Source organism: Carassius gibelio, chromosome B22, assembly GCF_023724105.1.
Source record: "Carassius gibelio isolate Cgi1373 ecotype wild population from Czech Republic chromosome B22, carGib1.2-hapl.c, whole genome shotgun sequence".
NCBI lineage: Eukaryota > Metazoa > Chordata > Actinopteri > Cypriniformes > Cyprinidae > Carassius > Carassius gibelio.
Window position 1 is genome coordinate 29,031,295 of NC_068417.1, and position 23,661 is coordinate 29,054,955.

At 35.5% G+C, this 23,661-nt stretch overlaps 1 protein-coding gene and 1 long non-coding RNA gene across 6 annotated transcripts; both read right to left on the reverse strand.

Moving 5' to 3' along the window:
* Positions 1 to 1,803: 1,803 nt before the first annotated feature.
* On the reverse strand, positions 1,804 to 5,729 carry cfhl5 (complement factor H like 5). 5 transcript variants are annotated; one of them, XM_052591094.1, is made up of 8 exons: positions 5,558 to 5,711; positions 5,124 to 5,389; positions 4,789 to 4,912; positions 4,531 to 4,603; positions 4,055 to 4,246; positions 3,075 to 3,266; positions 2,220 to 2,411; positions 1,804 to 2,085 (listed from the first exon to the last, which is right to left on the reverse strand). In XM_052591094.1, exons 2-8 carry the CDS (start codon positions 5,315 to 5,317, stop codon positions 1,895 to 1,897), a joined length of 1,158 nt encoding a protein of 385 aa, XP_052447054.1. In that variant the 5' UTR covers positions 5,318 to 5,389; positions 5,558 to 5,711; the 3' UTR covers positions 1,804 to 1,894. The 5 variants fall into 5 exon arrangements, with proteins under 5 accessions (XP_052447054.1, XP_052447055.1, XP_052447057.1 ...); XM_052591095.1 differs by lacking the exon at positions 4,055 to 4,246 and having other exon boundaries at positions 5,558 to 5,729; XM_052591097.1 differs by having other exon boundaries at positions 5,216 to 5,683.
* A 1,945-nt stretch (positions 5,730 to 7,674) lies between these two features.
* Positions 7,675 to 20,556, reverse strand: LOC127988367 (uncharacterized). The gene is made up of 5 exons (XR_008161624.1): positions 17,666 to 20,556; positions 17,429 to 17,495; positions 16,930 to 16,986; positions 8,711 to 8,761; positions 7,675 to 8,580 (listed from the first exon to the last, which is right to left on the reverse strand). It is a non-coding gene; the product is annotated as an uncharacterized LOC127988367 (long non-coding RNA).
* Between the last annotated feature and the right edge of the window lie 3,105 nt (positions 20,557 to 23,661).

Sequence of the window (23,661 nt, forward strand, 5' to 3'; positions counted from 1 at the left end):
GAGAATTCAATGAAAAAAAAAAAAGTCCCCGCCATCTCCACGACTTCACCCAAACCCTTTTTTCCCCCGTGAATTTTCTGAAAATGTTAAATTATGTCCAGGTTTGACTGGACCCTCAAGATCAGGAAATCGCTTGATTTTTATGTTGTTCTCTGTGTTCAGAGAGAAGAAATACTGGTCTTCGCAGGGTCTTCCATATCTGTCCATTCGTGTTATTTATCCAAATTTACTAAGACTAAGAATATCTGTTTGATGAAAAAAAACCCTGTGTATTCATTTATATATATATAAAAAAAAAATGTTTACAGCTTTATATCTGTTCTGGTCTGGATTGTAACTATTTTTTTTTATTACATAATCATACACTGTAAAATATGATCTGATAAAAAAGTTATGATAACTTATATATGTCATTAAATCAGACATAAAAACGTCTTTTGAAATTTCAACTCAATTGTTTGAGTTTTCAATCTTCCAATTTAGGTTCATAAGTTACGTCAATGAATCACAAATTCCAGGTGCTTGAATGAACTTGCCATTTTAAATTGAGTGGGTTACGAGTCTTTGGCATGTTGCAGATTGAGTGGAGGACAGCTCTTTGCGTATGTGTGGGGAACTACAGACGAAGCCAGGCTTCGAGACGAACAAGTTTACGCGCCAACAAGCAATCAAACTTCAGTCAGCCTGGTGCTTCATTTTTTCATCAGACAAGACGAGTCGGGTTGGTGTGAACACGTTTCTTTGGCAATTAATGTTTGGGACTTACCCTCCTTGTGAAGGGTTTCAATAATTGTCTTCTGGACAACTGCAGTCTTCCCCATGATTGTGCACAACCCTTCTATTTATGTTAGCCTCATTATGTGACCCACACCCAACTGAAGTTTGGTACCAAAAAAAGTATTGATTGGAAGTTTGAGATGATTGCATGACTGAAGTGATTATGTATAGCTTGTATTGGCTTAACATTGGTTTTAATGAAAAAAATAAAAAAAAGTTTTGTACTCAAATGTGTCTGTTTTTATAATTAAAGGGGGGGTGAAATGCTCGTTTTCACTCAATATCCTGTTAATCTTGAGTACCTATAGAGTAGTCTAACCACTCACAAGCTATAGTAAGATACTGTGCAGATCTTAAACAATGTCAAGATATGATACAGTCCATTAAACTGTACATGAAGTAGATTTAATATGATGTTCATTGTGTGTTATAAAAAATCTTAATCTTAAACTTATAAGCACAAATACATTAGTATGACATAATTGTTGTTATGATTATTCATGAGTTGATATAACATTATAATTTTTTTTTATTATAATGCGTTATGCATTCATTATAATGCCTTAAGAATACTCTTATAATGTTTTATAATTATGGGCTTCATAGGAAGTGTTACCAAAAACTCTTAAAAAGTCTTAAATCTGAGCCTAAAAATCTTGCAGATACCCTGAACTGAGCTAATAAGTGTTCACTCTGACATCTACTGGTTATAATGGTCATTTCATGTCATGTTCAACTTTCAATGTCATGTTTCAATGTTTCATGTCATGTTCACCTTTTTTTCAAGTCTTTTTTTTCCCACCAGGATGCAAATTTTTTCAAGGCATCTTCATAAATGAAAAATGAATCCTTAAAGTGAATTACATAAAGTGAATACATGCACAGTATATAGGAAAAATGTAGGGTTAAAGGGTTAATACAATTTTCATACATGCACATCTAAAAAATTATAAACGTAGTATGTCTTTAGTTGTTTGTTTGTTTGCTTGCTTGCTTTTACTTGCAAGAATTCCAAAACAGACAAACTGAATAGGGAAGTTTTATTTTATTTTGATCTGCTCCTTTTGTTTTTACCTAGTAGTACAGCTGATGCTTCATCTATGTTTTATTTCCACTGTCACACACACTCAGGCAAAGTCATCTCTCCATCATTACACTGTTGTCTGAAGTCAAAACCTACTGATCTTTTGCCCCACTGACACCTAAAGGTGAAGTGATCATCATGTGGTGCAAACAACTTTTGTTGATCAGTGAAGGCGAACTCTATTCCTCTTTCATTCATTATCTCCACTGTCACTGTACAGGGCTCTGAAATAAACCCAACATGTCACGATCAGTGTCACAGTAAACATTAACTAATCATCACAACATACAACTTAAACTACAAGATTGCATCATGATGTATAAATATTATATGTATGGTTTAGCGTGTTCATACTTACTTAAACACTTAACCTTTCCTCTCCATTCTCCTTGCACACAGGTCAAGATGTTGGAGAAAGTGGGACGTGTATCCAGTTTGTATTTATTAAAGCAGATGAATTCAATTCTCTCTCCTGTGTTGTATTCTTTTTTTGCAATATCTGTTGTATCTCCATCGTTCACTGTTGGTGGTGGACCACATTTCCCTGGGACTGTTATCACCAAAAAATGTGGCATTAGTAAATCTTATATAATATAATAATATATATATATATTATTATTATTATTTATTTATTTTTGTTTTTATTATTATTACACACTTATTTCCTTTTCTATACCAGTATTTAAGACCTTTGATGGCAGAAAACAGTGGAACAATACGTTTTTTAGTTTTTTTAAATCTGAATAGCATTAGACCTGTTTGTTACATTTTGATTTATTTAATAATACAGAGGACATAACATCATCCTTTAAGAACAAGTAAATCTCAGGGATAAATAATAATAATAATAATAATAATAATCTATTACTAATTCAATGACATCTTGTGTCTTATGGGAGAGAGTTTAGAACAGTGGCACTAAAATATTGGACCAAAAAAATTATATACAGGTAATCAATATCATCTGTATTTTCACTTTTTTTCTCAAATTATATTGTAATTTATATTGTATAGATGTTTTTTCTTTTTTTTTCTTTTTCTGCATTCTCATGGTTCATGTTTGGTTGTGGCCCACATTTTATTTTTAGACTGTTGTCACCAAGCAAAAACAATTCTTAATAATAAACGGAGCAATTCCAATAGGGTCCTCGCACTGCATGGCTCGGGCCCTAAATATAAAAAGCAAATATATTATTACAGTATTGCTTCATACCTCTACATGTCGGATATGGCTGATCCCATTTTCCATCTGACTGGCATTCAATTACTCGATGTCCATGCATCTTCTGGTTCACATCAGTGCATCGAAAAACTAAAATATGTCCAGGTTTGTAAGGTGAAACGATACTTGGATGTCCAAATAAAATTTCAACGTTGATGAGCTGTTCCCCCTCACAGGTAACTTCTGTAGATCAAGAAATAAAATTCAGTCATTACTAAAATATAGCTGTTATAGATTTACTGAAATAAAGAAGAGCAGAGGAAAGCAGTTTAATGACAGCTAACTTTACTTCAAATAAAAGACCCACATTTTGGTTTTATGGTCAATGAACTTTAATGGAAAATGAACAAAATACTATATATAAATTCAGAGCAGCATTATAAATAAACGTGATTAATAAACGCCTTGATGACACGTCAAGTATTTGGAGAAAGGAAGATGTGAATCCAATGTGTATAATTTAAAACACTTGTATTCAAGACTCTCTCCTGTCTTTTATTCCCTTTTTGTAATCTTTACTGTATCTGGATTGTTCACATGTGGTGGGGATTTACATTTCATTGAGACTGTCATCACAAAAAAATAATATAATTAAAAAATTTAAAAAGTGACATTAGTAAATTTATATATATATATATATATATATATATATATATATATATATATATATATATATATATATATATATATATATATATATACATATGGGAGGGAGTTTATAGAACAGTGGCACTAAAATATTGGACCAAAAACTGTATAGCACAGGTAATCAATATCATCTGTATTATTATTTTTTTTTACAACGTTTTATTGTTTTCTGTATTGTATTGACCCCACCCCCGCCATATCTACCACATTCTCATGGTTCATGTTTGGTGGTGGCCCACATTTTAATTTTAGCATGTTATCAACAAGGAAAAACAATTCTTAAATATTTAAAGCAAATATATTATTACAGTATTGTTTCATACCTCTACATGTCGGATACGGGTGATCCCATTTTCCATCTGGCTGGCATTCAATTACTCGATGTCCATGCATCTTCAGGTTCACATCAGTGCATCGAAAAACTAAAATATGTCCAGGTTTGTAAGGTGAAACGAAACTTGGATGTCCAAATAAAATGTCAACATTGATGAGTTGTTCCCCCTCGCAGGTAACTTCTGTAGATCAAGAAATAAAATTCAGTCATTACTAAAAGATAGTTTTACTGAAATAAAGCAGAGCAGAGCAGTTTAATGACAGCTAACTTTACTTGAAATATAGACCCACATTTGGGTTTTATGGTCAATTAACTTTCATGGAAAATGAACAACAACAACAACAAACTATATATAAATTCAGACCAACTTAATAAATATAGGTGATATACAAACATGATATTATTATATATTGTGCAACATATTGGATGTTTATACTTTGGCTACATTGTGTATGATTGTGTTACCTTGAGCATTGGTTGAGACAGCTATGAGCGTTAATAGAAGAAAGAGAAACATCTCCCAATATTTCATTTTAAGCTGTAAAACATATCAATTGTTTAGTACAGTTTACAAAGCTAATAAACTGTATAAACAGCATTGACTGAATAATTGAACAAATATTTAATCTTTAAAGCCTGATTCACTTTCCTTATTTAACACAAATCAATACAAAGATGTCTTTAATGTTAAACATGAATGAGTACTGATGAAAAACCTTTTACCTGTTTTCCAAAAGAATTATTCACAACCCTTAAGAGCAAAGGTGATATGAATCCGTGAAGTCTGTGAAATGTAGATAAAAAGCAACCGCCCCCTTCCCTCCTGCCGCCCAAAATGTGATGCAATCTAGGAAAACCCACCACATGGTGAAATATTACCTATTATATTTTAAGTTGGCTGATCACCATAATATTCAGGAACAGAATTTAGAGAAAAACTGCTTTAAAGAAAGGCAATGAAAATAAAAGCAGAACAGTCAAGTATCAGAAGTAAAAGTCACTTTACTGTGGTAAAAGACTTATTTTAGTTATTTTAGTGCGTTGAACTCGTAGCTCACTGAAGACACTTGGACAGAGCAGAATGATGTTGTCCCTTGCCTCTGAAGCAAAAAGCTGGTATGCACTGCACCTGCTGCCTTCTTATACTCACGCTGTGGTCAGCTGGAGCTGGATGCAATAATTGCATGCCAATGTGCATTGGCTTGTTTAGTTTACACTCGAAGTAGATTGGTCTATCGAAGCGATATCCCATTTCATCTGTCACCCACGTGATGTTGAGAGTGACTGACTGAAAGGAAACTGTGTCTGTTTTATCTATTAAATGCTGAAGAACACACACAACTAATCAACAAACTCTCCAAAGCTACATAAGGTCAGATAAATGTTTTGGAAACTGAATATAATATAATATAATATAATATTTACTGTAAAGTCTGTAAAATCTTAATAGAAAAGACATTCAAATAAACAACAACAATGACAAATCACTTGCCTTGACATTTTGAAAAAAAAAAAGAAAAAAAAAATAGAGGTGAGGAGTTTTACATGAACTCTCATTTTGAGCTCAGTTCACAAGTACTGGACCCCTTTTTAGTTTTTTTTTTGGTCTGCCTCTGAAACTCTTACTTGCTTGGAGATCAACAAGTTAATAATTTACCTATGTCAAAAAAAATAATTTCTTATACCAGACCTCTCTGTGCTAACATTTCCTGTTAAAAAAAAAAAAATAAAATCATAAAATGAATAAATAAATTAATAAATTAATAATTATAAATAAATTGTAACTGATGCAGCAACTCATGTTTGTCATTTGGACACCCAGAGAAGATTCACAATGCTTTCAAGCCTTCAAACACTTGTTTGGTGTTGCATCATAGCTGTGTGGGAGGAGTCGGCGTGGGGAAAAACCATCTTTTCCCCCTCATTGGAAAAGCATGGACTTAGAATGGCTTACATAAAATCATTTCTCATCATTTCTTCGACAGAGCAACATACGATTAAAAACTGAGCAATATTGGGTCGGACTGTCCGTATGGTATCTGTGACTGGACAAACGACCCAACGGAATGGACAAAAGTGTCTTTTACCGAAATGTTCTGTTACCTAATGGAGCAAGAGACCGGGTACTACAAGCAACGATAACGAGAACGATATGGCTTGTGAAAAGTAAACATTTGACGTTTTGTTTTGCTTAATTTTAATAAAGTGATAAAGACTTGAGTAGAAGCCTGTCGTACATTATTATTGATATATAAAAAATATTTGTAACATTGACAAAACAGGTCCACTGAAGTGCCTTGAAATGCACAGCGTTATCCTGTGTGGCGTGTGCTGCGGCTGCCTAATAATTTTCACAAGTACATGCCGTAAAATAAAAATCTAATATGAAAATTTTTATATAAAATACGAAAAAACTTGGTTATTGGTTACTAGTTAAACCATGGTAAAAACGTTTTGCTACACTAACCATAGTTTAACCATGGTATTTGTAGTAAAACTTTGGTTATAGGCTATAATTGTTAATAAAAAATAAATAAAAATAAGAACCTGGCTAGCCTACTATACGTTTACTATAGTAATTCCATGGCTAAGTTTAAGATAATTGTAAGGGATTGTGCATAATAATATTAAATAAATGTTTTAATAGCTTATGACATCACAAAATATCAGGGAGTTAGATTAATTTGATTGTTATGTAAACCGTACAGGATTAGTGACAGATCACTGCAGAGTAAGTAGTAAGTAGTCCATCCGTGCTACACGCTCAGTCCGTCTGATTATCAGTCATCTTCTTCAGATCAATTTTTTTACTTATTGGAGGTTGAACGCCACACAGCAACTTTTCGGTACTGCACCAAGCAAAAATCAATCGGAATCTTCACAAAAAGTAAAGATAAAGCGCCTAACAAGGTCTCAGCACGTTCATTTGAATGGTTTGTTTTCCCCCACGGCATAAACAGATATACCATTCCCACCAATCCCGAACAAGTCAATAGTACAACCATTGCAAAATATCTGTAAATGCCATTTTATTCTAAAATGTGTTTATTAGAATTGAGCAATCTTTTGAACTGATAAACAAAAGACTGAAGACAGATGAGGAGTTGGACACCTATTTGTTTTTGCTTAAATTGTAGTTTCCTAGATGAACTGTTGATCTTCCTTGTCTCACAATGAAAAAGAAAATGTTGTTTTTAACTTTAATAGTTGGATGTCATTTACTGGATGTTGCAGGGTAGACTTGGTAAACAGTGATATGTTAAACTCAAAGGTCTTTAGTTTATTTGCAAATGGTTGGCATGTGCTAACTGAGTCTTTGCACAATCAATAGATACTTTCAAAACAGGGCTTCTTTAAAAAAATAAATGAAACAACAACAATATATGCAGTGTAAAAAAAAATCACTTTCAACTCAATGTGTTTTTTGCATTATTATATAGCAAATTATAAATATAAATTTATTTGGATTGAATTAAATTTTGTACATATTTTTAAAATCAAATATCTAGGTAAATACAAATCTAAATTGTACATATTGAGCAATTTCTTCACCATGAGTATGTGATTTTACAGTGTTAAGTGGATTACTGAATTTATCCTCGAGAGTCAAACATTTTTAAATGTTTATTACATCACATTAAAACACTCATTGACATCATTTCCACTTTTGGATTTTGAGGAAGAATTTACAAGTTAATAGTGAAAATTGCTTTAAAACACCATGGCTTAATAAAAGCATAACATTCCAGAATAGAACATCCAAGAAGTTTAACATCCAAGAACATTTAACATGAACTTGCATTAAACTTTAGAAAAGAAAAAGAAAAGGACAGATTATCACATTTGGACACATTTGAAAAATACATTAAATGCAAGGTCAACACTGTAAACTCCTTATCGATTTCAATACCTTTCACAAGGTATTTTTTGGTCCTTTTTGGAAACATCAATTACCTAGAAAAACATAATCTGTAGTTTCATTTTTCAAGGATTTCATCATCATAATTTTTATTTACTTACACCCTTGTAGTTCAAATCCATCAGACTTTGGCTATCTTCAAAACACAAATTAAGATATTTCATAATGAAACCTGAAAACTTTCCTTTTCTCCAGTATCAGTCCATGTAACCAAGAGGTGTCATAAAATGCATCAATATGAAATGTATGTGTGTTTATATTTGAATGAAAGCCTACATTAAATATTTTCATTGTATAGTGATTGGATCTCATCACAAGAAACAAGTCAAAACAACTACAACTAAATTCATATTGAATACTTTTAAAACACCTTTACAACCTTTTGGGATATTCTACGTTTTTGTTACCTAAACTTTCTATGGATGCACAGAAATCTCTCATAAAAGTTTCATAAAAAAAAATAAAATAAAAAAAAAATTGTAATTTGTTTCAAAGATGAACCAAACAGTGTTTACATCACCGTGTTTTTAGCCAAGAAGGGCTGCTTTTTCCTGTTCTTGAGGGCTCATCACCTTCTCCAAAGTGTGTTTTTCGTGCTATCAGAGATTTTGAAAAGAAGAATTAGAGTTAGTTATTATATGCAAACAAATGTCTGAGATCAATGCCTAAATAACAGAATTTTCATTGAATCATCTCATGCACTTCATAATATATAAAGGACCTTACCTCAAACATGTATTGTTGCTTTGAAATTGGCCTGTAATGGCTGATATGGGTCTGTATGGTACAGATGGAAAAATCTATTAGACATAATTGATAAAGTACAGTAGATAAAAACTGGCCTTACGGAAAAAGCAGCACTTAAAATGGTCCTGTGACTCGATTACATTTCCAAACTGTTGCAAAAAGTCATTAAAAAAATATTTTCAATGACAATGACAGACATCACCATCTGGCTAAAAGGAAAATAAAAGCATATAGAAGCAAACAGTAATAAAAATGAAAATTTCGAGCAAGAAACAAGAATCAGGATCAGTAAATACAGATCAAAGGCACAAAAGAGCTTAACAGTAGACCTAATGAAAAAAATACTGAATAAACTTACCAAGTGTTTTAAAAAAGAAATCTCTTTACGTTTGAATTAAACAGACTTATTTTTATTTTATTTTATTAATTTTTTTGACAATATCCCAATGACAGGGACAGCAGGGAAGCTGCTTTAACTTTAAAACTGAATTCATTCATCCAATATATTCATTCCCATCTAATTTTCTCCCAAAAGTTTACATTCTCTTAAGACTGTTAATGCATGTAAAGAGGGACATTTTCGACATATTTTGTGGAACGTATATTTGACCTCCAGCAAGCATCTTCAGAGTTCAGATATTTAGGATTATGATTTGATGAAAAATGTCTTTGGAGGACATGTTAAACAGATTTAAACTAAATGTATTAAAGTACTTAATCTTATGATATCAGTTTCGGGATACACAGATAAACAAGCGTTTGCCTATCGCAGGACTGCCCAGTTTCGATCTGCTAAATAGTGAGGCGTGGCCAAACCAAGTGAAAAGTACTTTAGCTGTTTTGAAAGCACTTGTCAGAAGAAACAGCCGAGCAACAGAGAAGGACAGCAGCTTGTGAGTGTTTTGTCTCTTTTTCTCACTAGACTTCTGTGTGATCGTCATTGCTAGGAAAGTTTTTGGTTTAAATTGTGTGTCTTACCCTGGTGGTGCAGGACTGCCCAGTTTCGATCTGCTAAATAGTGAGGCGTGGCCAGCTGACTTCAATCACAGGTAGTCAGGCAAATACAAAAGATGTAGGTTTTGGTGACTTCAGCATCCACCTAGATAAACCCCAGGCTGCTGACTTCAAAACTCTGCTCACCTCATTTGATCTCAAGCGAGTGTCTACTACAGCGACTCACAAATCAGTCAACCAACTGGACCTCATCTGAACGCGCTGTTGCTCTGTGGACACCTCTTCAGTTGCTCCACTGGGAAATGGCAGAAATCAAGAAACTCTACCGACCTCAGTGTGTATCAGTCTCTTCCTTCTCTGCAAATGTCTTCACGGCTAAAACATCCTACTACCACAACAAAATTAACAGCTGCTGTGAGACTTGTACACTCTTCAAAACTTTCCCTTCTCTTCTTAATACGCCTCCACCACCTCCTCCATTGACTCTTACAGCGGATGACTTTGTGATTTTCTTCACAAATAAGACAAGAACCATCAGTGACCAATTCTCCTGGTGATTCCAGCTAACCAATTGCTTCATCACAACTTCTCTATACAACTGGGTTCGTCAACCATTACTCCTTCGAGGACAGCCAGAAACCTAGGAGTTGTGATGGATCATCAGTTAAGCTTCACAGACCACATTGCTACAACGACCCGGTCCTGCAGGTTTGCCTTATACAACAATAGGAAGATAAGACCCTTCCTGTCAGAGCAAGCCACCCAACTTCTTGTACACGCTCTTGTTCTCTCCAGACTGGACTATTGTAATGCTCTCCTGGCGGGCCTTCCTGCATGTACTGCCAAGCCTCTGCAATTGATGCAGAATGCACCAGCGAGGGTTGTCTTCAATGAGCCAAAAAAAGCTCACGTTACTCCTCTCCTCATCTGGTTACGCTGGCTACCAGTAGCTGCTCGCATCAGATTCAAGGTACTGATGCTTGCCTACAAGACGTCCACTGGTACGGCACCAACATACCTAAACTCACTGGTTAAATCTTATGTGCCCTCCAGAAGTTTGCCCTCTGCAAGTGAACGACGCCTTGTGGTGCCAAAAAAACCTGACTATGCGCTCTGTACTAGACTAACTGAGACTTGTCATGGCACTTGTATACTGTTTTTGTTCTCTTGTTGACCTGACTGCTTCTATTGTTCTAATTTGTAAGTTGTTTGGATAAAAGCATCTGCTAAATGATCAAATGTAAATGTAAACAGCCATTACTTGATATATTTTAATAAGATCATGTATAGACTATGGGTGTATATGGAGTGGCAGCAAACACAATGTCCGATCCGTTAGTTGTTGAATATTTAATCACTGGTGTGTCCCAAGGGTTTCGGGTGGGTATCCTTTCTTATCCTTTTCTCCTTTTTCTCCTTTTGTGAACTCGCAAATATTCCGGTAAAAAACATCTAATCTTCGCTCTTTGGCTCACTTTCGGTTGTAGAAGTAGCCTGCATATTTTCAACAGTCTCGAAGCTCTGTTGGATTCTGCTGAATGTCTGTAAGCTTCCTTTCGTTTTGCATTTACTAGACAATTTTTTTGCTAGTCGACTTTCCATCTTCAAAATCTCCCATCCTTAGCATTCTTAAACCAATATTTAGCAACGTCAGCATTCCCCTCTCTGCCGAAACATTGGGCCCTTCTACTTTGTTAGAATTCTTAGGCATTTCTCTTGACACAGTCAAAATACAAGCTTCCCTTCCACAAGAGAAACTCCTAAGGATCAGGACGTTTTTGGAATCTTTTTCCTCTCTACGCTGCGTCACGAAACGAGACATGCTCTCTCTGCTCGGTCACTTCAATTTCGCTATGAACATCATACCACAAGGCAGAGCATTTATTTCTCAGCTGTTAACTGGCTCATTCCATCCAAACTTAAATGATCTGATCCCGTTAGATGATGGATGTTTCTCTGATACCAAATTTTGGACTCAGTTGCTTAATGATTGGAACGGTATTTCTTTATTTTACAATGACTCTTTTGAATCCTCTGCAGACCTAGATCTGTTTATTGATGCCGCTTAATCTATTTGCTTCGGGGGTTTTTTTCAAGGGCAATGGTTTGCAGAGAAATGGCCAAACGAATTTCCTAAGAAAAATAATCGGGTTCTGTGTCTTCTGCGCTCTACGAAATTTATCCTCTAGTTGTAGCCAGTGTAATCTGGGGTTCAGCGTGGTCAAGGAAACGCATTATGCTGTTTTGCGATAACGAAGCCACTGTTGCCATAATCAATAAAGGCAGGTCATCGCACCAAACGATCATGCCTTTTTTGAGACGCTTAATGTGGCAATCAATCACTTTCAATTTTGTTATTAAAGCTGCTCATATACCCGGGTACTGTAACATTATTGCTGATGCGGTTTCCTGCTTTCGTTTTCAGACGATCAGACGGCTTTGCCCTTCAGCCAATATGGAACCAACACCCTGCCCTCCCCTATCAGCAACTATGTTAAATTAGACAATTTGCAAAGATCAGCTAGACATTACGGGCCGGTTTCCCGTACAGGAATTAAGCCTAGCCGTAGACTAAATGTCATTTTAAACCTGGATTTATTGAAGTAGCTTTCTCACACATGGATTACAATAGTCTCAGACTTGCACTAGTCTAGACTTAAAACAATCGGATTTCTAGAAGTAGGATTAGACCTAATTCAGATCTAAATGAAGTCTTAAATTAAACCTGGTCAGAAGCAGGTTTAACCTCAGATTAAAAACTTCTTGCCTCAAGGCTCACGTTCATAGTAGCAGAAAATGGATTACCTCGACTATTTCAACGACAATCAGAGACCACCACCAAGACCAGAAAGAAGGTTGCTGAAAGACAGGAGCAACCCACTAAATGATTTTGATGATTTACATTTTCTTGACCGTTTCCGTATGTCAAAGGAAAATGCAACAGAAATAATTGGTTTGCTGCAGCCCAAGCTTTCAGGTGACTTAGTCAGGGGCACTCCTATTTCTCCTTCCTTACAAATATTAATTACCTTAAGGTTTTTGGCATGTGGAACCTTCCATCGTGAAACTGGGGATTTGTGTGGTGTAGGTGAATCAACAGTGTGCAAAATAGTACACAGAGTCTGCAGTGCTATATGTGAACTGAAAAAGGATTTCATCAAATTGCCAAATGCTGCTGAACAGGCCACCTACAAGGTAGATTTCTATGAATATGGTAACTTCCCTGGAGTCATTGGTTGTATCGATGGCTGCCACATTCCCATCAAGTGTCCCTCTACAGCAGATGCTGAGGAATTCAGAAATCGTAAAAACTGGTTTTCAATAAATGTACAAGGAGTGTGCACTCCCACTATGCAGTTCTCCAATATTGTTGCACGTTGGAAAGGTTCAACCCATGACTCAAGGATTTTCCACAACTCCTCTTTGTACGGTCAGTTTGAAACAAGACAACACTCTGGAATTCTACTTGGTGACAGTGGGTATGCACAGACAAACTTCTTGTTCACCCCCTATCTCCATCCAGTCAGACCAGAGCAACAGCGCTATAACCAAGCTCACATGCTCACCAGAGGGCTAATAGAGCGCATGTTTGGTGTATGGAAGAATCGTTTCCAGTGTCTCCGAAATACACTGCGGTTTGAACCTAGGAGGTGCTGCATTGTTATTATTGCAACAGCAGTGCTTCATAATTTTCTTAAACAGTGTGGCTGCCCAGACCCTGATATTGCAAATGATGATGACCAACATGTCCCTATCACTGAGCTAGCCAATGACAGAAATGGACTTGCTTACAGAGATGCTTTTGCTTTGCAGCACTTCTCATAAATGAGCCTTGAGTGATACATAAATGATTGGCATAGACAGGTAAAAAAAATTCATGAAATTATTTATTTAACTGAGATTTTGTTCCAAAGTCAGTTGACACTGCTGCTGCTTCATGTCTCTCTCTTTCATAGACAACTCAAGATGAAGGATTTTCATTTTGACCTCATGTTCTTCTTTTAAATATTGTAATTTACGTTCATGGAACTCTATGGCAAGTTTCTCATGAATGGTCATCCTTTTCCCTCTTGACCTGCTGCCTGGATTAGAGACTGCTGGATGCTGACTACTGCTACTGCAGGAGACTGGATGCTGCTGCATGTTGGTGCTGGCTGCTGCTGGATTCATTGGAGCATCTTGACTGTTCCCTGCGCCCCCCAAGTCCTGTGTCAAGATCAGGTCATCTTTGTATGAAAAAAATAGATAAATAGCATTACATTTGACTTCAACAATAAAGGTCATTACATAATTTTTGTTACAAGACATGGCTTGCATTTAATTATGTTGGATGGGATAGCACGTTACTGTAAATGAGACGTGTTAAATGAGTCTTTGAAAGATTCCTCACCTGAACTGTCCAAATGGTCATCATCTGGAATACCTTCCAGGGGTTGCTGACTTTCAAAAATCCCAGCCAACAAGTCCCCCAACTCCTTTGTGTCTGGTGGAACTGGGAGTCCCCCGCCTGTCTTGAAACGCTCTTGACGCGTAGCAGCAGTTGTTTTTTTCAGGTTTATTTTTATGTTTTTCCACAGGACCTTTACAAGATAATATATACTCTGAAGTAGGACTTCTATATAATATTGTTTTCTTTTTACATTTCATTAATGAAAACATTTATAATTGACTGATTTGTAAGAATGGGGCAACAATAAATCTTACCTGAACTTGTTGGAGTGTCCGTTTGGTTACTTTTTCATTTGAGTTGAATTGATTCAATATGGAAATTCATGCCTTCTTCTTCTTGTTTTCTGTACCTGAATCATGCTGTTTGTTTTCAATTACAGGATAATTTGATACAATTTGTTTAAAAAGGGTCTTCTCAAATTCACTGAAGTTTTTTGAGCGTTTTCTTCTGCCTTGATCCATTTTTTGGTTAAGTGTAATGACTCCTGTTCCACACACTCCTTAAGACTAATGAATTACAAGTAGTCCATACCAGGTTTTTATAGCAACCTCTCCTTAGCCACATGTGCATGCCATTAATCTAATCGGGTTTCCTAAAGATGATCTCACTTGTCCTTGATTACCTTAATCTGAGACTCTGTAGTCTAGAACTAGTTTATCCAAACTTAAGCAACATCTCAGAAAGTCAGTTGTTTAGTGTGGATTAATTTAAGTAGAATTAGCCTATTCCTGGTTTATTTTAAGCCATTAACGGGAAACTGGGCCTACATGTCTAAAGGAGTTGCTCCTTCAACTTTCATAGCTTCCACTTCCACTGGGTCTTCTTTTCTAATGTTTTGCATTTCCTATTCTGGTTACCACTGTCTGCTTGTTTCTTGTTTTTAATTTCAAAAATCACAATTTAAAAATCTCCTCAATTCACAGGTTAAATTTTATGCAAAATATATTTTATTCCAGATTTTCTAAGTCTCTTCACTGCTTCTTCTGTTCAATTACCGCTCAAAGGCTTCACTAAATCCTCTACGAATTCCCAACACAAAAGGTTGCCTTTCTCTCTGCCTCTATTGCAAATATTAATCCTTTCCTTATGCAATGGCATTTTTTCCACATACTCTAATATTCTGCAAGAAGCAGTGTTCTTAACTGCTTTCTATGGATTTATGCGCCCAGTCGAATTCACTTTCAGCATCTAAATGTTTTGATCCTGTCTGTGGTCTTTCTCCGACTACACTTCTCATTTAACTTCTTTACACTTTTTCTTAAACACTCTAAAATGACTTCAGTCTTCAGGTTCTGGTGTTTTCATAACAATATCCAAAATTAGCAATAATTTCTGCCTCTTCTCATCTATGATTAGATTCCTTAAAATTCGCCCCAGATCCTCAGATCACTCACCCCTATTCTCACTCTCTAACGGAGCTCCTCTTTCTAAAACCTGGTTCAGATCTCATCTAGTTTCTGTCCTAAAAAACTGTAGTCTATCCCCTTCCCTGTATACCGGACACTCATTTAGGATTGGAGCAGCTACTACAGCAGCCGAACGCGGCATTCCTACAGCAGCTATCAAGATCCTAGGAAGATGGTCTTCCTCCGCATTCGATCAAGACCATCCTTGAAGCTCAGCAAGCTCTGCAGTATAATTCAGGTAAATTCCTATGCAACTACTGGTGGTGGTGCCATGCTCTATATATCTGTCGATAGTTCAGTTTACATAACTCATGCTATGAATTAGTTGTGTTGTTCTGTGTCACCTCATCTTCGAGTGTCTGTAGCGGCCTCATGTATATCGCTGCCTAGCTTTTTGCATGTAGCAGCATGGCCCTTTGGGGCTAGGTTCATGTGGTCTCAACGGCTCGTAGTATACTCTCGCCTTGCCCTCACATCTATCGAGGTGGTTTAATCCTCCTGTAATAGCAGCCTCATGGCTCAATAAGCCTCATCCATGTGCGACTTAGCAGCCTCGTCTATTCGTGGCTCAGCGTGGCCTCGTCTATGTGTTGCTCAGTGTGGCCTAGTCATGTGTGGCTCAGCGTAGCATTGTCTATGCGTGGCTCGGCCTGGCCTTGTCATGTGCCCCCCCCCCCCAAAAAAAATGTAAAATAATAAATAAATAAATTAAATAAAATTCGACAAGATAAATGGATCCCTATTATAAGCTGTCAACCTACGAGTATTGAAGAGTTTTCACGCCTATCATGCTGATTGCTAACTCTTCTATTAATTATTTCTGTTTTAGGTACGACAAGATAGAAAGCCAGCAAGTATATTCATTTTCCATTTCTGGGGGAGGGCTCCATTCCAATGGAATTAATCGTCCACTAATTTTTGGGGTGTTGGCTGCGCCCCTGCTTTCATCTTCAGGCAGGAAATGCTGAATCTGTACCCTCGGACTGCTTGTTACGGATGGGGCCTGCACCAAATACTATCATATATATATATATATATATATAGCTTGCTGGGTCATTAATATATGGATGATTTGTTACAATATCTTCTCCGAGTCTTTCTGGTAGAAATTAAAGCTTTAGCATAAGTTCTGCTGGGAAGGCTACATTTTTAGTGTCACTTAGTACCTTCTCAGTTGTCCAATCATGTTTTAATAATAGAAGTATAAAATACCTGTGCGTACACTTGTCTGAGTTTGCAGATGCTGAACGCTTTACTCACCACCATCCACCCAACCACCACCAAGATGGTTTCCTCCCTCACACATTTTGGAAATGGCTGATCCCATTTTCCTTTTGACAAGCATTGAAAAACTAAAATATGTACAGGTTTATAAGGTGAAACGATACCTGGATTTCCAACTACAATGTCAACATTGATGAGCTGTTCACCTTCACAGGTAATTTCTTTAGAAAGGAAACAAAGTTTTAGTTTAATTCTAACAATTCAAACATAATAACAATGATGGTGTGATGTGGAATTCTTATCCACACATTTTTATAAGAAGATATTTGTTATAGTCTTATTAGACTATTTCTTATTATAAAGCAGTTTATTATCAGCTGATATTAATCAATTAAGTAAAACTAAGAAGAAATGCTCTATAAAATTGAAACCATATTAAGGTGTATGCCATGCTATACTAATAACAAAATTGATGATGCTTTTATCATTTTTTTTTTCAGGTTTAGACCCAAATTTAGATTTTATGGTACATGAGCTTTAATGGAAAACCAATCACTGTATTCAGACAGGTATTATAAATTATCAGTCGTTTTATTCAAAAAAGATTTTTGTTATTGGATGTTTAAATGATCTGCTTTTAGGTATTTTGTTTCATCATGTTACCTTTTGTTGAGACATCCATGAACATTAACTGAAGGATGAGAAAAACTTCACAATATTTCATTTTAAGCTGTAAAACATAACAGATGACTCAATGCAGTTTACAGAGCATCGACTGAATCACTACTAAATATTTTGTGTTTAAAGTCTGATTCACTTTCCTCATTTAGCACACAAATCAATGCAAAGATTTCTTGAGTATTTAACATAAATTAGTACTGATGAAAAAACTCAGATTACCTGTTTTCCAAAAGACGTAGTTAAGTCTGTGTTGCTGAAAGCAACTGTCCCCTTCCATCCACCACTTCAAACAGGACTTAATAAATAATAATAAAAAAAAACACAGATGAACTTTGTCCCTGGGTGACCCTGTGGTTTTGTCCATGTTTGTGTGCTAATATTAACTGAAGTTATGCAGTTTAATCTTTTGATTCCATTGGAAACATATGTGAACAACATACTTCAGTATTTGAAGCATATACAGAGATTATTTATTTTACTTAGACTTGTCAACTAGAAATTATGTGCAAACTGTCTTGAATGTGAACATTTTACGTGGCTGGTGAATACTCCTTCGACCAGAGCTGTTTGTTTCCTGTTTGACTCTTGTAGCATTTGGACCAATCAGAGACATATTAACAAATAATATCTAACGCCCGCTCATCTAAGGACCCTTCCCCCGAAATGCAACTAACACCTAAAATAGGCCAACAGGCCTTCAGTTCCATGGTAACCTGGTAGTCTGATAACAGTTTTATTGCCCGAAGGAATGTGGGCAGAGCCACACCCACTTCATTTCCCCTTAGTAGAGACACATAATGGCCATAAAATGGACTCTTCTCTAAAATATTCATAAGAAAACCTCTCTTTAAATGAACACACATATATTTCATATCATTGTGTATATTAGTGCTGTTCTTGTATATTGTCTATTGAATTTGACATTTTTATGCATGCTTATGATAGAACACTAGTTAATATCACCTCACTTATACCATGTTTGGTCTCTATCAAATAGTCTTCCGATGATTTTAAACAAGAGTGAATTTTATATGTTGATGCAACATATTAGTGTACTAAGAATCTTTACTAGTTTGTATATCAACTTCTGATCCAGTTTCAGTTGCAAACTGCCATGCTCTCAGACAAAGGGTCGTAAAACTTCCCAGTATCAGGACTCTCTTTCAAACAGGTGAGATGTGCAAGTATCAAACTTAGTCTTATTAATTGATACATTAAGTATCATTTTGTCCTTTTACAAAGGTGTTTTAACTAAGAAACTGATGTTTCCTTAAGGCTGTATATCTGCTGAATATCAAATTGTACCATAGTTTCATGTCTTTATTTCTCTTCTCTTTACTGCTAAAGCTTTAACCCTTTTTCCTATGTCCACTGTGTGTGTGTGTGTGTGTGTGTGTTTGTGTTTGTATGTATGTGTATGACTAGTTTAAGTCTATTTATGTAGTTAATAAATTCTTACTTGTATCACACTTGAGGTTTTCCATTGTTTGCTCATAAGTGGAATCCCTAATAATTCTGTTTTTTGCTACAAACTCTGAGTTATATTCTAGGAAGGTAGGAAAGTTATTTTCCTTAACCAGGAAATTAACATTCTTAGAATTGACATAGTTGACACTGAGATGTCAAGTAAATACCTTCAGCAGATCTTCTAAATATTTATAAGTATAACAAGCTATGATTAATTATTCTTATTCCCCATTTGAGCTGATTCGCTACACTGTGCTAAAAGATTAGTAACTGATTTACATCGTAATTGTTTTAGTGGACTGTTTTTAAAAAAAACCCTTCCATACACTTACAGTATCTAGAAAAAAATGAGGGGTTACATTTTTTTTTTCATACAGTAATATCTTACACCAGTTACATTTAACTGACCTTTTTTCCAAGAACAGAATAATAACAGACTAAACTGGGGATTCTTTATTTTTATTTGTTCCATTTGTTTTTGCTTAGTACAGCTGATGCTTCAACAATGCTTTATTCCAATTATAACACACTCAGGTAAAGTCCATCATTACACTTTGAAGAGTAACAGCCCTAATACGGAGCCTTGAGGTACTCCATACTGGACCTTTTGGTCAATATGATACCTCTTCATTCACTGCTACGAAATGATGCCAGTCATATAAGTATGATTTAAACCATCTAATGCACTTCCATTTATGCCAACAAAGTGTTCTAGTTCATGCAAAAGAATGTTGTGGTCAATAGTGTCAAACGCAGCACTAAGATCCAATAGCACAAATAGAAAGATATAACCAAGATCAGATGAGCAAGTCAACAAGTCAATTGTAACTATATAGGATAGCATTCTCAGTAGTATGATAAGTTCTAAATTCTGACTGGAAATCCTCACAGATACCATTCTTCTCTAAGAAGGAATATAATTGTGAGGATACTACCTTTTCGAGATTGTTCTATAATTAATTAGTTCTTTGGGGTCAAGTTGTGGCTTTTTGATGAGAGGCTTATAACAGACAGTTTGAAGGTTTTGGGGGCATATCCTAATGACAATGAGGAATTAATAATAGTCAGAAGAGGATCCATGACTTCTGGAAGCACATCTTTTAGGAGCTTAGATGGAATAGGGTCTAACATACCTGTTGGTGGTTTAGATGATATAACAAGTTTATACAATTCTTCCTCTCTTATAGTAGATAATGAGTGGAACTGTTCCTCAGGGGATCTATAGTGCACTGTCTGATGCGATACTGTAGCTGCAACTGCATAGTTACAATCTTATCTCTAACAGTATCAATTTTAGAAGTAAAGTAGTTCATAAAGTCATTACTGCTGTGATGTTGGGAAATGTTAACACTTGTTGATGCTTTATTTTTTTTGTTAATTTAGCCACTGTATTGAATAAATACCTGGGGTTAGGTTTGTTTTCTTCTAAAAGAGACAAAAAGTAATCAGATCTAGCAGTTTTGAATGCTTTTCTGTAGGATAGGTTACTTTCCCGCAAAGCAATATGAAATACCTCTAATTTTGTTTTCCTCCAGCTGCGCTACATTTTCCGGGCTGCTCTTATTAGGGTGCGAGTGTCCTCATTACCCATGGTGTCAGACTGTTTTCCTTAACCTTCATTAAAGGGGGGGGGTGAAATGCTATTTCATGCATACTGAGTTTTCAAAAAAGTTTCAAAAAAAAAATTGTTCCAAAAATACTCCTTCCAGTTTGTCGCAAGTTTCGGAAAGTTTTTTTCGAGTATGGGTCTGTGTGACGTTAGATGGAGCGGAATTTCCTTATATGGGTCCAGTAAATCATTACTGATATTAGTAATGATTTACACAGTTTACTATTTACTATTTACCTGAGCATTCAGTATTGTGCAATATAAAACACAGAAGGTGAGGGACATTTTGGGGGGAAAGAAGTGCTGCATTTTATCATTTAAACATGTTACTTTTCATGAAAATTCTATAATTCAAGATGACCAGCACCATATGACGTCATAATATGCAAATTAGATGGGAAAATGTATTTCCTACATAAACATTGGGTCATCCTTAATATTTTTATAATTGAAAGAAAGTCTCTGTCTTTTATAACTTTTAAGATATAGCCTTTTGAAATTAAGATGTCAAAATTTGAACGTTTTAGGAAAAAACCTCTGGTGCCTAAAGGGTTAACATTTGTTTCTCTGGATAATGTTATATGAAGCACCATTACTTCAAATGAGTTATACTTGAAGCCTACCTTCTGAGAACTCCTGAAAACAGTTTTATAAATTGAAGCAACACCTCCCCCTTTACCTTTTGGATGTTACTCATGTTTATAAGTATAATCATATAAAATAATGTCATCATCAGGTTTTAGCCAGATTTCTGTCAAACAGAGCACATGTAGATTATGATCAGTGATCATATTATTTACAAAAAGTGCTTTCGTAGGAAGGGACCTGATATTCAATAAGCCAAACTTTATCATTTGTTTATCCATATTGCATCTGTTTTTTATTTGTTGATCCTCAATTATAATGTTACTCTTAAAATTGGTTTGGACATTTCTTAATATTTTCTAGTTCAGGGAACAGACACAGTCTCTATAGTATGACATCTAGGTAAAAGAGTCTCTATGTGCTGATAATAAACTGACTTTTGTGATGTGAGGCAGCTAGCAGACGGTCAGTTTAGCCAGTCTTTCTGCTTCATGACATGAGACATTATCTGCCCCAGTTAGTCAAGTATAAACTCTAAGACTATGTTCCATATTTCTAGAGAGAATATATATATATATATATATATATATATATATATATATATATATATATATATATATATATATAAGGCTGGTAAGTGATTAATATTTTTAATTAATATTTTTAATTGATTACATGATGTGGTGATTAATTAATACAATTAATCGCACATAAAATTTTGAGAAATTACTCCCAAAATATAATTTAAAGTCATTGATGTGTAAAGCCTCAAACAAGCATTACAAAAAGTAGGTTCAGCAATAATAATTTTTTTTAATTACATGTATTACAAATAGCTTACTCTTATGGACCATGTGAGTAAATTACATAATTATAATTTTTTTTTGGGTGTACTATAACTTAAATCATTTATTTTCTTAATTTTATTATCATTTGTGAAAACATGAAATTATTTATTTAATGAAATGATACTATAAATAATAAACTAAAACTGCCAGTAGGTGGTGGTAAATGTCTTAATGATTAAGTCATTGAGTCATTTATTCATTCATTTGATTTCGTTTAAATGGCTGATTCATTCAGGAGTTAAGTAAATGGTTCTTTATGAATGGTTCTTCGAATCATTAGGCTTGTTCGACTTGAAGCGGGTCATCACCATCAGACCGATCACCTGCTTTAGAGAGCAGATGGCTACCTATGCTTTTTGAATCGCTCTTGCAGTACTTTGATTTCATACACCAATGTGTCTGTGCAGCGCCACTTCAAAGCCAATGCCAATGGTTCAACACTCCAAATGGTTCATTCAAAACTTCGATTAAGAAATGACATGCCACTGTGGGTTGCTCTGAGATTAACAGATAACTGAGATAACTTTATTTTTATCTTCTGGTTGGCAAAATTGAGCAAAACAGACAACAATGTGTCTAAAATAAAACAATATTAACTTAATGAACTGTTGTATAATATTAACATTAACATTTATTCATTTAGCAGACGCTTTTATCCAAAGAGACTTACAAATGAGGACAGTGGAAGCAACCAAAAACAACAAAAAGAGCAATTAAATATAAGGGCTATAACAAGTCTCAGTTAGATTAACACAGTACACGTAGCATGGGCTTTTAAATAATATAATAAAAATAAAACAGATAGAATAAAAAAATAATAGAGCAAGCTAGTGTTAGAGGTCTTTACACACACACGCACACACACACACACACACACACACACACACACACACACACACACACACACACACACACACACACACACACACACACACACACACACACACACACACACACACACACACACACACACACACACACACATATATATATATATATATATATATATATATATATACAGTACAGACCAAAAGTTTGGACACACCTTCTCATTCAAAGAGTTTTCTTTATTTTCATGACTATGAGTCACACTGAAGGCATCAAGGGCTATTTGACCAAGAAGGAGAGTGATGCCTCCACAGTCACCGGACCTGAACCCAATCGAGATGGTTTAGGGGTGAGCTGGACCGCAGACAGAAGGCAAAAGGGCCAACAAGTGCTAAGCATCTCTCGGGGGACTCCTTCAAGACTGTTGGAAGACCATTTCAGGTGACTACCTCTTGAAGCTCATCAAGAGAATGCCAAGAGTGTGCAAAGCAGTAATCAAAGCAAAAGGTGGCTACTTTGAAGAACCTACAATATGACATATTTTCAGTTGTTTCACACTTTTTTTTTTTATGTATATAATTCCATATATAATTCCACAGTGGAGCTTCTGGCTCGACAGTGGAAATATTCTGCTATTTTGGCCTCGGTCTTACTGGCCCAAGGCTATTAGCCCTGCCTGGCCCATCTTAAGCCCTGGCTCCTACTGGCCCAACAGTGGAAATGTGACTAATGGTGATAGCTCATTTAAGGGTAATGTCACTGCTAAATTGTAGGGGGAGAGCGGGGTCAAAAGTATCATGGGACGAAAGTAAAAAAGTGATTTTCTCCCAGCCTCCTTCTGCATTTGCATTCCCAGCTATGACAGCATATTCAGCATG

Excerpts from the sequence above, each read along its gene's own strand:
- cfhl5 (XM_052591094.1), bottom strand. The coding sequence starts at position 5,317 with ATGGGATATCGCTTCGATAGACCAATCTACTTCGAGTGTAAACTAAAC. Across the intron at positions 4,913-5,123 it reads GCTCTGTCCAAGTGTCTTCA|ATTGCATCACATTTTGGGCG; the intron begins GTGAGCTACGAG and ends GGGTTTTCCTAG. Across the intron at positions 4,604-4,788 it reads ATAATTCTTTTGGAAAACAG|CTTAAAATGAAATATTGGGA; the intron begins GTAAAAGGTTTT and ends TATGTTTTACAG.